At 35.6% G+C, this 12,729-nt stretch overlaps 1 protein-coding gene across 1 annotated transcript in view; it reads left to right on the top strand.

Moving 5' to 3' along the window:
- The window catches only part of LOC111505870 (fatty acyl-CoA reductase wat), a 64,386-nt gene extending 54,161 nt beyond the window's left edge, over window positions 1–10,225 (top strand). The window contains exons 4-8 of the mRNA XM_023160758.2: window positions 776–885; window positions 3,022–3,284; window positions 3,683–3,876; window positions 6,833–7,090; window positions 9,975–10,225. Of these exons, the coding sequence (XP_023016526.2) occupies window positions 776–885; window positions 3,022–3,284; window positions 3,683–3,876; window positions 6,833–7,090; window positions 9,975–10,068 (919 nt within the window). The 3' untranslated portion in view covers window positions 10,069–10,225. The remainder of the gene's footprint in view (window positions 1–775; window positions 886–3,021; window positions 3,285–3,682; window positions 3,877–6,832; window positions 7,091–9,974) is intronic.
- The last annotated feature ends 2,504 nt before the right edge of the window (window positions 10,226–12,729 follow it).

Below are 12,729 nucleotides of genomic sequence, written 5' to 3'. Positions count from 1 at the left end.
ATGGGTTTTTCACTTGGAAATTTACATAACCGTGACACTTCGCTATACACTAGCATCTTCGGGCGTAACAATAATGACGCCCGAAACATGTGTCACGGTTTTGTAAACTTCCATGTGGAAATCTCACATTGAGGTGTGTATTTTGAATACTATTAAGTTATAGTTTGAAGAGTCTTGAAATACTTCAGATAGGAAGATGAGATTATCACATTAAGTTTCAAAATCCTAAAAAACAATTTTCAATCGAAATGTAAACACACCTGACGACACTGATGGGTACTTTTAACAGGAACAGAAATATGTATTCACCAGTGATTTTTTTCAATTTGAAAAAGACAGATCTCAGAATGTAGATTGGCTAATTAAAAACTGCAATAATTCAGTCAAAAGTTTTCGATCTACATATATATATATATATATATATATATATATATATATATATATATATATATATATATATATATATATATATATATATACCCTTCATATGTTGTAGAATTAGAGAAATATCGGAATTTTTGTTGCTCTCGTCGACTTCGAGAACTAGAACTCTTCCCATTTTTCAAGTACAAAGTACATTGTTATATTCCATCCTACTCATTGAGGTTCTTCGAATAAATTCTCTTCAGTTGTCCTGTTTAATGGATGCTTATTGATTATCTTCTACCTTCAATTCTTTAGGATAATAGGACAAACTAAAAAAAACTAGAATAGACAGTTATCAAATGTGTGCAGTTTTGAAATAACTTTTTATTGAAACATTAAATTTTTTCAGCATACTTAACAAATACCCCAATACATATGCCTTCACAAAACAGATTGCAGAAGATGTTGTGAGGCAATGTGGAGCAGGTCTTCCAGTAGGCGTAACGCGACCTTCGATTGGTAAGACTTATTTCAAAATTTGTTTAGGTATAACAAGACTCCTTCACAGAGAATGAAATCATTGAGATTCGAAAAAAATCAATGAAACAAATTAAATTAAATAGAACCTTTGTTCTAATGGAATGAGATGTTTGTTGTTGAATGTTACATGTTTGAATTTACATTGTGAAAAAATGTACTGGGTTCGAAATGTTTGAATGAATCAGTCAAAAATGAAGATATAATATTCAATATATGAGAAAAATGAATAGTTGACATGAAATAAGACAGTAATGTATAAATAAAACGAACTATTATGTGATAAAATGAAAAAGAAGCATCGATATGGGTTATAGAAGTCGAATCCTATTGACAATAAGTGGAATAATAATAATTTTCAAACAAAATAGAAGAAAAAGATAGTTGAAAAACATATGAGGATTTTTTCACGGTGACGACAAATTGGTCTTTCCTTAGTTTTCTATTGACGTAGATACTTCAAACAGTAGACGTCCGAACCATTAACATTCAAAAGAAACTGTTATTCAGTGCAGCTAAGTACATAAGTTCTCTTCAAAAATCCCTACATCTTTCGATGCCAAAACTTTTTCCATACATTGATTGCCATCATTTCGGTATTTGTTTCTATGTTTTCCATAAATGTAATTCATTTCCTAATGAAACCTGAACTATAATATATCCATGATAGTAGGTACATTTTGTATCTCATTCAGATATCAGGCCAATGGCGAGATGGGCCATAGTATGGTGTTAATAGATTCATAATCTATGGAAGGAAAATGGAATAAAAAAATGAATATTGAACAGTGACTGCGGAATTCAAAAACATAATAAGAACCCTGGTTTGAGAAGAAAACAAATTGTAACTTCGAATGAGAATGACTGAATGTATTCTTTTTTATGAATCCAATATTTTATCCAATTTTCATTTTTACTTCCACAGATTTCAAATCTGTTAATGCATATCCTCACCTGTCACATTCACCAAGAAACATTGTCAACTACCATCAAAAATAAAAATATTCTTCTGTAATTCTTCAATAATACGTTACCTGAGCAAGCTCTCCCCGAGATACTTTATAAAAGTTAAAAAATGATTTACCTCATGAAGGTGGAATCTCATATTCATTTTCGAATTTTTATTTTTTATTCTGTATAATCTTGAATGAGAGCGTGATTATGGAAAAACTTTTACTCAAAGAGATCTGAAGAAAAAACTCCTGTATTCTGAAAATTTCCTAATTGTTTTTATCTAATATATAAAAATATTGTGTCATGGTTTTTGTTATAGCATTTCCTCGACATAGATTGACCGAATTTCATGATTTTTGTGTGTTATTTTGGTAGGTATGAGAATAAGTCGTAAAGCATATTTCACCAGCTGGGAGATTAGGATGTCTCTATGAAAAAATTACGTATTTTTGTATATTCATTTCATATGGTATCAAATTTGATACCCTATGGAAATAATTCATATGGTAGTACAACATTTACCAGCTCAGCTAGTAGTAAATGAAAGTCAAATCAAAAACATAATGCAATGTCTGAACACAATACCAGTTCACATGAAATTTGGGTTTTAATTGTCATGTTTTATTGAAAAACTTACTTCAAAAAAGTTGCCAATCATTCATATATATGGAAATCAGGCCACAATTTACGAGCAATCTAGAGATCTGAGCTTTGCTGTTCAGTTATGTAAGATTGACTCCCCTAAGTCTTCATAAGCATAAACAGTTTATGCTTGAGGAAGCTATTGTATAGCGAAACACGTGTCACGGTTTTTGTAAAACTATTCTATTGTGAAAATCATACAATAAACTGTATTGATTAGTTTTTTTATATGGTTATCAAGTATCGTCCAGTTCTATTCAATTATGATAATTTTCGCGATGAAGAATTTATTATCAATACGTGATTCACCACATAGTAGTTTCTTCAGTTGGACTGTGAAATTCAGTTGAACTAACAAGTCTAATTGTAGGAACTACTTATGCAGTGAATCGCGTATTGAAAATAAACTCTATATTGTGAAACTTTGTTATTATTATCATGAATAGTGTTATTGATGTAAGGTCAGTGAATTCAGAATTTAATAATAATTGTAAAATTGTTCAATGTACTATTTTTCCCCAGTTGTTTCTACCTACAAAGAACCCATCAGAGCATGGATCAACAACATGTATGGAGCAACAGGAGTCGTGACTGGCGCTGGTGTGGGACTTGTGAGAACTTTGCATTGTGATCCTGATAGTAATGCCAATATAATACCTGTAGATATGTGTGTCAATTCCATGATTTCTACGGCATGGGACGTTTGCAAACAGTTCCAAGAAGCCAAGCAACAAGGAAAAAATTTTGAAATACCCATTTACAATTACGAGTCCAGCTGTAGTAAGGTAAGTTTTTCATCCAAATTTATAAATCAGATGTAATCTTATGTAACGTCCATTTTATCCGTGTAGAATTGAAACCTCTGGCATGTTATGAATTCAACTAAATACTTATCTTATATATCAATAGACTGTGTAACTCTCACCAAGAAGAATATCATGATTCTGCTGTGTGATATGAGTATTCCTGTTGGAACCATTTTGACTGCCAGACATTTCTATACAGAAATAAATTGATTCTGCTTTCTTGAAATTGAAAAATGATTACGTCAAATCATTGAAAAATTACTATTGTGACTCAGTTATGTCCAGTAGAATTGAACAAAAATATTGCTATATAGTTCGTGTCAGCAATATCATCATTCATCACTATTCTTCGCATTCTCATAATTATTTTTTTGCAGCCAATTACCTGGAGATATTTCATGGATTCATCTATTCGATACGGAATGATTACCCCAACTGTTAAAGCAATTTGGTACTTCAGTTTAGGATTGCAGAAATATTACATTCCTTACCTTCTCAGTATATTCTTTCTTCATACGTTACCTGCTGCCTTCATAGATGGAATACTTTTACTCTTAGGAAAATCACCAAAGTATGTATATTTTCAAAAAACGCACTGGAAGAAATGAAACGGCTTTTAGGTAAAATGTCAAATGTTCGTTCTAATATTTTCTAAACTTAAATTGTGACACCATAAATGTGATTTCCATGATACACAGGCCTACAAGATTCTTTTTTCAACTTTAGTCTCACAAAAAAAACCCTTTTATCTTTCGAACGTGACATATTGGGGTCGAACAAATTCGCTCAAGAAGGTGTAACATTTGATACTTTTCCTCATAAAAAATATATGTGTTGAGTCACTCGTTAATTTTCCACAAATAGAAGAGAAAATCTTGTGACACTTTATTGGAAATTCAATTTTGTTCTATATCCTGGTTCATTTCAAAAATCTTTCGTTTTCAATAATATTCAAACGAACTATAAATATCATTATTTCAATAGGAACTCAATTCAAAACTCACCTCATTTTATTTCAATGAATATCCGAAAAGTATTTCTTTTTATCTAACAAAATGATGGTGTTTTGTTTGATGATGGGGAAGAAGTGAAATAGAATAGATAATAGGTGTGGATCTCGTTTGAATTTGCAAGTCTCTAGTTTTTTCTATATTTACTTATTACGATACGGTCTATGGCTCTTGTCTAATGGCAACATCTACGCAAAAAATCCAGAAAATCCAAAATTATTGTATCCGTTTCATCTATAGTATTCGTAAGCGTCAACCTATCAGTCATAAGCTACGAGAAGCCGGGTGGCTAAATAGGAAATCTCGCCGAAAACTTCACTGCTCCACCTTATATCATAAAATAATTACTACCCAAACTCCCTCCTACCTTTATAGATAGATTGTGTTCCGCATTGTCGTTCACAATCTTGATATTAGATCGAAGAGTACTATAAAACCACCAATCCACAAATCATCATTGTTTGAGAGAAGTTTTTCCTATAATATATCGACCATTTACATTGCCATTCCAAATGATTTTAAGAATATGAAACCCTCCTCCTTTCGAAAACATTTGTTTGAATTTATGAAATCCTCTGATATCTAGAAAGCGATTATTTGAATCAGCACATATATCTATAGTTTTACCCAATTTTGATTAGATATTTTGTTCTGCTTGTCCAAAAGTTGAGTGGAATATCATCTTTGTGCACTCCAGGTGCTCAAGATGAACTCCGCCTTTTCAGTTTGCATAGGAAATATTGTAGCGCTTTTGATAGATCTTATCCTTTTTCTGTGTTCTACTGAATGAAGAATATCAGTATTACTATTATTTCTCAGAAACGGGAATAATATTCTGAACTAGAAAGCTATCCATATCTCAGAATAAACTTTGCTCATTTGCTTCCAGTGTTAGCGTTATATGTCAAAAGTACGCAGCTTATTACAGCTTCACATTGTTCCGAATTTTAGATCAATACAACTTGAAATACATTTTCTTGAAATTTTGCGAAAAATATTTTTCTCAATTCCTAAAAATTACATAGATCCAAATCCAACGTAAGTTTTCTCTACCCATTGGTTCTTTGATGAACTCCGGTTGCATAACCAATGCACACTTTAATGTAAGCCCAGAAAAAATGTTCAAGAGTGGTTTTTCTAGAGACGTAGGGGACCGTAATGAAGGAATACTTCTGGTACGGATTCCAACTTCAACCCACTTGATATGAGAAAAACAAAGACCAGTTGCGGACTTCAATATTCTTGAAGACTCGTGCCCTCTTGAAGACCCTTAACCTCGTGTAGCCACAGCAGAGATTCATTCTGTGCGACTTTCATGTAGGCTTTTTACTGAACGTGTTCCAATTCGGGGATTTTGTTCAGTGTCGAAAACCAAATCGAGTTCATTGGTCGCTTGAGTAGTTGCCCCAAATATAAACGCTTCATATACTTACAAACTGCTACAGGTCCCAATCGAATAGTTTTGTTGAGTATGAATGAGGAATGAATAACCGAGAAAGGATGGTTCATATCAGCAACTTTGGTCTTCCTCGATGGTTTCAAAGACCAGTTCAGTCGTTTTTTGTGATATACAAGACGTGAAGAGAGTTTATGGTGCTGGCGATCTTCCACCACCAAGTTGGTGTATGTCTCTCGAAAATCCATTATGTGAGATATTTCTGTCTACTAGTTTCACATCACTGTATTCTCCCCAATAGTGAGAAATTGTAAAATTTCATACCGATAGCATGTGTGTGCTATCACACAGATAAAGTTTAAGATCACCCATGTGAAATGAACAATAAAATGAATAATAAACAACAAAAATTATTTTTGAGGGTCATCATACTCTATTTAGATAATGATCATATTTTTTTTCTGGATTTATTGATTCCACAATATTGTCAACTGAAATACCACCCTGTTCAGTGGAATCTGAGGGTGGAGTATTTGCTCCAGACAAATAACGAATATTCTGGCTGCTTACTGATCTGTGAATGGAAAATGTACATACATCAACTTTATTTTCCGCTGATATTTTTATCCGTTCAACAATGAGAGAGGAAATGAATTTTTACCATCTCAGTTTCCAAAGAACATTTCCAAAGAATAATCGTGGTTGATACCAGATTACTTCCAACTTTTATCGATAGATTTCAGCCTCTAAACGAAACGTTGTTACCTAGCATTACTATAGAAGCAACTGGCTCGATGTGTATTGCTCAAAAATAACAAAATTTGAGATTGAAAACTAAAAACAATTGAAGAAAAAAAAATCTCAGCTGAATGCATCGATATTAGAACATCAATTCTCAAATTTAATTAATTTCAATGAAGACACATGAATGATAATTTAATGGTTATCATTTTTATCGCTTTCAAGTTCATTGCTGTTCGGAAGAAGCGTTTCATCGTTGATACGGAGGAGTATCATTGATTTTTTCAATATTTTATCGCTTTGAAATAAATAAGCTCAATAGTAAACAAACATCCGATCCACTATTCACTTGCTGGCATTTCAATTGTTCTTCATTTCAGGATGTCTAAAGCTTATAGAAAAATCCACAAATTCACCAACGTAATATCCTACTTCGCTACGAGATCATGGACATTCAGATCTGAAAATGCCCAAAAACTCTGCGACAAAATGTCTCACAAAGATAAGGAATTATTTTTCAGTGATCTGAGGAAACTTGATTGGGATGATTTTTTCCAGTATTATCTGCAAGGTGTAAGAATCCACTTGCTGAATGATCCTATTGAAACTTTGGAACAAGCTCAAATCAAGTGGAGAAGGTAAATTATTTTGAATTATTTCGTAGTTTTTCTCCGATGAATTGTATGGTAGAACATAATTTTTCTAAAAAAAGCAATTCTTGAAAATATTCGGGAATATTCCTATTCCAAACCTAATGAGGTAGTTCTTAGGATGGCTGTGCTAACCAGGATATCCAACTGATATTTGGTCATTCTCTACTACGATTTGTTTCATTTTCTGAACAAAAAGTGGGAACCCAAAAAGCGCTTTTTTCCGAACATAAACGTATTCATAAAATAATATTACAATATTACTATACTTGCCATGATTAGTATAAAAATAGTTAAGTTAGGTTAGGTCCAAAGTGAGTGGGTCTATTTTAACCTCCACCGCAACTCGCAAGGTTTTATTGTGGCTCATATCCATTCACACTCGACAAAATGAACCCAGCTTCTTAACGAATCCGATTAGTTTGCATGATGAGTGGTCTTTTCAGGTTAGATGGTAAGAGTACGGCTCTGCCGAAATCTAAAAACCTGATTCGGTGCCCAGCGGGACAGGCCCAAGGTATATGCTCTGCTGTTTCATCGTTAATGAGGTAGTCGGATAGTCGAAGTGCAAGATTCCCACCTTGATACCCGCGACAACCTTTCCATATGAGGGTTTTTGCACGTCAGCTACACATGACGATGCCTTAGATTCAGCCGTGCAGGGCCTCTGGTTTTGGTAAATCCTCACTTGAGCGCAAACGTTTGCTAACCTGCTCATGCGGAATTTGTTCCTCTTCCTGAGACAGATTCTGCGTACGCCACTTAAGAATTTGGTGCAAGGCGGTTCCATAAGGTACCCCGCTCTTGAGGAAACGACTCAGTCGTTTCCTGGCTGCACCACCAAACCTTTTTTTTAGCGATTCTGTCATTCCCGTGTCCACCGGAGCTGCGTGGAAGCAGGCATCCGATGGCCGGTTTGCTTAACCCCCACATCCCAAGCCAATGCACACTCGCCAAAAACAGCATGCACAGTGGTTCAGGCAGTGAAAGATGAACAACGATAGCGCCAACCCGCCAAAATGGTATTACACATAGTAGAATTTCATCCATCCCAAATTATATCCACTAAAAAATCATTAATTTCAATAGTTTGTTGTTGAACTTCTTGGGTATTTTAATCATCCCCAGCCTAATGAAAAAAATTCAGAAGGAAAATTGATACAGGTCCAGGAATCCATCTCCTCCATCAGGTTGAAAAACCATATCAAAAATTCCTCTCTGCACTTACTAATACTAACTTACAACTAATCTTGATTGGAGTTAGTGCATTGATTGTTTTAGCATTTCCACATCTACATGAATTATTTCACCACATTTTTATACTTCAATGAAATACTTCAAATTCAACTCATACAGTTACTGCTCTAGATCACTTTCGTAGTCTTTCATTTCTCTCTCTCTATTTGTATGTTTCCGGTAAACTAATTGTTTTATGCTTCTGAGAGAGACCAAACATTCAGTAATTCAGAAGTTTGAGACGGAGGGGAGATGTTATATTTTTATCAAGGAGTGATGAGTAGAATCATGCTGTATCAAAGTTAGGTTTTCTCGACTAGAATATCACTCACCACATCTGAACTGAAGGCGAATAAAGACCCCTTTATCAAAATATCACAATAATATCATCTACCTAAAAACATCGAAATAACAAAAATGCATACCAGTAAAAAAACTTTTTTTGAAAGCGTCTCATCATAAGAGGCATACTAACTGAGACATGTCACTATATTTATTTTTTTGTTTTCAACAATGTCTTTCTCATCAATACTTCAATGGAACATCAACGAATGATACAACCTCATCATGATTCAAATCATGCTTCAAACTTTTATATCAGAACACAAGCCACCACAAGTCATCTGTCTACAGAAAACAATCCTCAATGACGAGCCTGAGGCGGCAGCGACGTTATTTTCAGAAATGGTACACTTCGAGTCGAAAAATCTCGCCAGAGACTGTTGCCGTCATTGTGCAATGGGAAGGGAAAATAAGTGCAACATATACCATTACCAGGAGAACCAATTGAGAAACTGGGCCTCATAATCTCAATAAAGCAAAATCAGTATCCTAGGTTTCTTACGGGAGATACTTATATAACGTACAACGGAGATCCCCTAAAGAAACACGAGTACCCAAAGCTTCTACAATACAGAACATTGAAATTGGTGACTTGATCTCACCCTGTAAGACGCAAGCCCAACAACTAAAGTATCATGGGATACATTCCACTATACATTTCAATAAAAATTTTCTCCAAAATGAGAAATGAATTAAGATTATTGTTATGTTATGTTGTTTGAAATGTTTTTTCCATTGACCAGCTATCGCACCCCTACTTACGACAACCTCAGAAGTCGAAACTTGAAAGGGCTAAGGAGTAACGAGGTCATATCTTTTAACGTCTGATTCCTAACACGGCCGATTGACTGGGTGAACAAAGCACCCACGTCGAACCGCCCGGCTACCGACCGACTTTTCAAAACCTATCTTGTAAAATATACCGGTGTTTTTGAAACACCTACCCCATACATCTGAATCACAAATTTCACAAAATTCGAAAGACAGCCAATGATTATTATAATTTTTAAATAGAAAAACCCAAAATGAAACCTATATAACAATATCATTGATTGATTTTATCAATGATATCACTGATACATCTCATTTCTAGTATTTTTTCCACATATGTATTCGGTATTTTTAAATTCTCATTTCAAAATCTAAAAACAGCGACACATTGAAACTAATATTCCAGTTGAATTAAAACATATTTGTAGGATGCAATATGATTAACATTTTTTCGTTACACAACATTATTTTTCACTTTTTCACTGAATTCACATAAATTAAAATATTCATATTTCAATTTCAGGCTTTATTGGCTACACCAATTCGTCAAAACCATAGTTGGACTCCTATTGATGGTTTTATTGTGGTTTATAGTATCCTACCTTTTTTCACAGTGATGTTTCGGAATGCCTTTTATACTGTGATTGGCACTCGCAAGATATTGTTCCAAAGTTTCCTTCTGGGAGTTATAACCGTGTTTATATAGTGATATACATATTGTATTTATTCCAGTTAAATATTTCATTTATTATAAGAATAAAATTGAAAAAATTATATTTGTCGTTCATTTTTGACTTTCGTGGCGCAAAGAATATTAACGATATACGTAAGAATATATATATATATATATATATATATATATATATATATATATATATATATATATATATATATATATATATATATATATATATATATATATATATTAGGTTAGGTTCGGACCAAAGTGAGTGGGTCTATTCGATCCTCCACCGTAACCCGCAAGGGTTTATTGTATCTCACAGTTATTCACACTTCTTAACGAAGTCGATGGTGAGTGGTCTTTCAGGTCAGATGGTAAGAGTACGGCTCTGCCGAACTCTAAAAACCTGATTCGGTCCCCAGCGGGGCAGGCACAAAGCATGTGCTCTGCGGTTTCATCATTTTCCAAACAGAGGCGAGACACACTGTCTTCCGACAGTCCGAGTCTCCGCATATGAAGATTCAAATGTCAGTGACCTGTAAGAAGGTTTGATATCAAGCTTCCAAGGGTGAATAAAAGCTTTGGAGTGAACCAATTCTGGAAGTCCATAGATCTTATTGCCATCCAGGTGTTCAATATTTGTTTGACAAAGCCTAAAGTGATGCCAATGATAGGTTCTGGTCTAATGAAGCTGCTTGCAGCACCCTCCTTTGCAAGGGAGTCAGCAGCCTCATCGCTTTCCAGGCCAGTATGGTCAGAAATCCATACCCCAGAGGCAATATGTTAAGTCTTATCATCGAGGAGAGTCGTTTTTGGCAATTTGCTACCAATTTAGACGTTGCCTAGTAAGAGCCAAGAATTTCAAATGTCGCTTGACTGTCCGAAAATATTTTTATTGATTTGTGTATGAGGTTGGATTCTTCCAATCTCTTCGCGTAAATTTCCGTTTGAAATACAATCGCATTCGTTCCTAGGCAGGTTGATATCTCTATCGTGGGTCTGCAACTGAACACACACCTGCACCAGAACTGGAAGATGTTTTTGATCCATCTGTGAACCAACAACTATCTGTTCTCAATATTTCCTTCTCCCGGAGGATACGGTCCTCCCTACTCGGGACACAGGCAGCTGACAGTTGAAGGCATAAAGTCAGCGATCATTTCCAGAATGCTGTGACTTCCAGAGTCAACCAACAGTCTGTTGCATTCTGCATTGAATTGATTTGTGCAATTGGCAATGTGCACAAGTCTTTATGCAGTCCATCTAGCCTCTCTCTCCAGAAAAATGTGGAGAAGAGGTAGATCTAGAAGGATCTTCATGGCCGCTGACGGTGTGATACTGATGGTCCCACTAATGGGGTTGTAAGAGCAAATGAAACAACTGTGGATCTGGTTGACTTTGCCAATTTATTCGAGTGGTCAAAGTTGTTTGTCAGATAAGATACCAACGAGAATACGAGAATTTGACAGACCTTAAAACTATATAAATTGTTAATATCCAGAAATACATTTTGGAAATGAAGTTGCATTCCCCATTGAATTACTCCCAAAGACATTCAAAATAACTTTAGGTGTTTCGAAATGTAATAATTCGAAAAGTGTCAATGGCAACGACTTGTTTTCCATTGCAAACCGAAGTTTTATTTCGCATAAAATAAACGATATTACAGAAAACGGTAGATAGTGTTTTTATATTATTTCCAGTGGAATGCTCCGGATCCACGTCAATCGTAGTTTTTTTGGTAATACTGGCCTTTTGGGTATGCAGCCAACAATATCACACGGACTGAATGCAAGTTGCCTATTGTGATAGCACAAAATAAAATATCGAATACAAAACAACAGTGGCGCTTTAACCGACAAAACGAAGACATTTATACCACAACAAATGATTCCTGTAAGTAAGAAAGACGTACAAGGAAAGGAGAATGGTTTTGTTACAGTTCCCACTGGCGATGAGGTAGTGAACAATTCAACAACCGGGTACCTCAAGAGAGTCATAGTAACGACCACACCGGGTGGTCTGGGGGGCCGGGTAGGCCCCTCAGGAAACTTCCTGACGTTGGATGCAGTCGGGTGTGGTGAGGTGGTTTTTCGGGAAATCCTTGTGAGTACCGCCCCTCGACCCACACCAACAGGATTTCGCAGGGCTTCCTCCCGCTCACCAAACCCGGAGTTGCTCGGATACTAGTAGCGTCGTCGATCTGGGTACGACACCTCGAACGTCTGCCTTGGTGCTTTCCAAGGCTAGACTCGAATATTAGTTTCCCAATAGATGGATCGCAAGCCTCGACACCTCGAACGCTATACAGAAGCAGGCGAGGATCACGGAACAGCATGAGCTGTCCAGTGCCTCAATAAGGGGCTGCAATGCACCCATGAATGGATTACCGCATCCCGTCCCGTTTACCCGCTAGTGGAGCCGCTGCTCCTCAGAGGCCAATGTCAATTGAAGATGAGGCTCGCTAGTCTCCAGCCGCGAACGAGCACTACATCTTTCCCCTAGAACTCATGTTACTTTAATGTTTTAACGTTTAATGAGTACCTAACCGTCGAGAACTCTTTCGAGCATCCTCTACCACATATCTTATGTCGAA

This window comes from Leptinotarsa decemlineata, unplaced genomic scaffold (genome assembly GCF_025532065.1).
Source record: "Leptinotarsa decemlineata unplaced genomic scaffold, Ldec_3_MD MMD2_tig00026340_RagTag_RagTag, whole genome shotgun sequence".
Taxonomy (NCBI): domain Eukaryota; kingdom Metazoa; phylum Arthropoda; class Insecta; order Coleoptera; family Chrysomelidae; genus Leptinotarsa; species Leptinotarsa decemlineata.
Note: the sequence above shows the minus strand (reverse complement) of the source record. Positions and strands in the feature narration are given on the sequence as shown.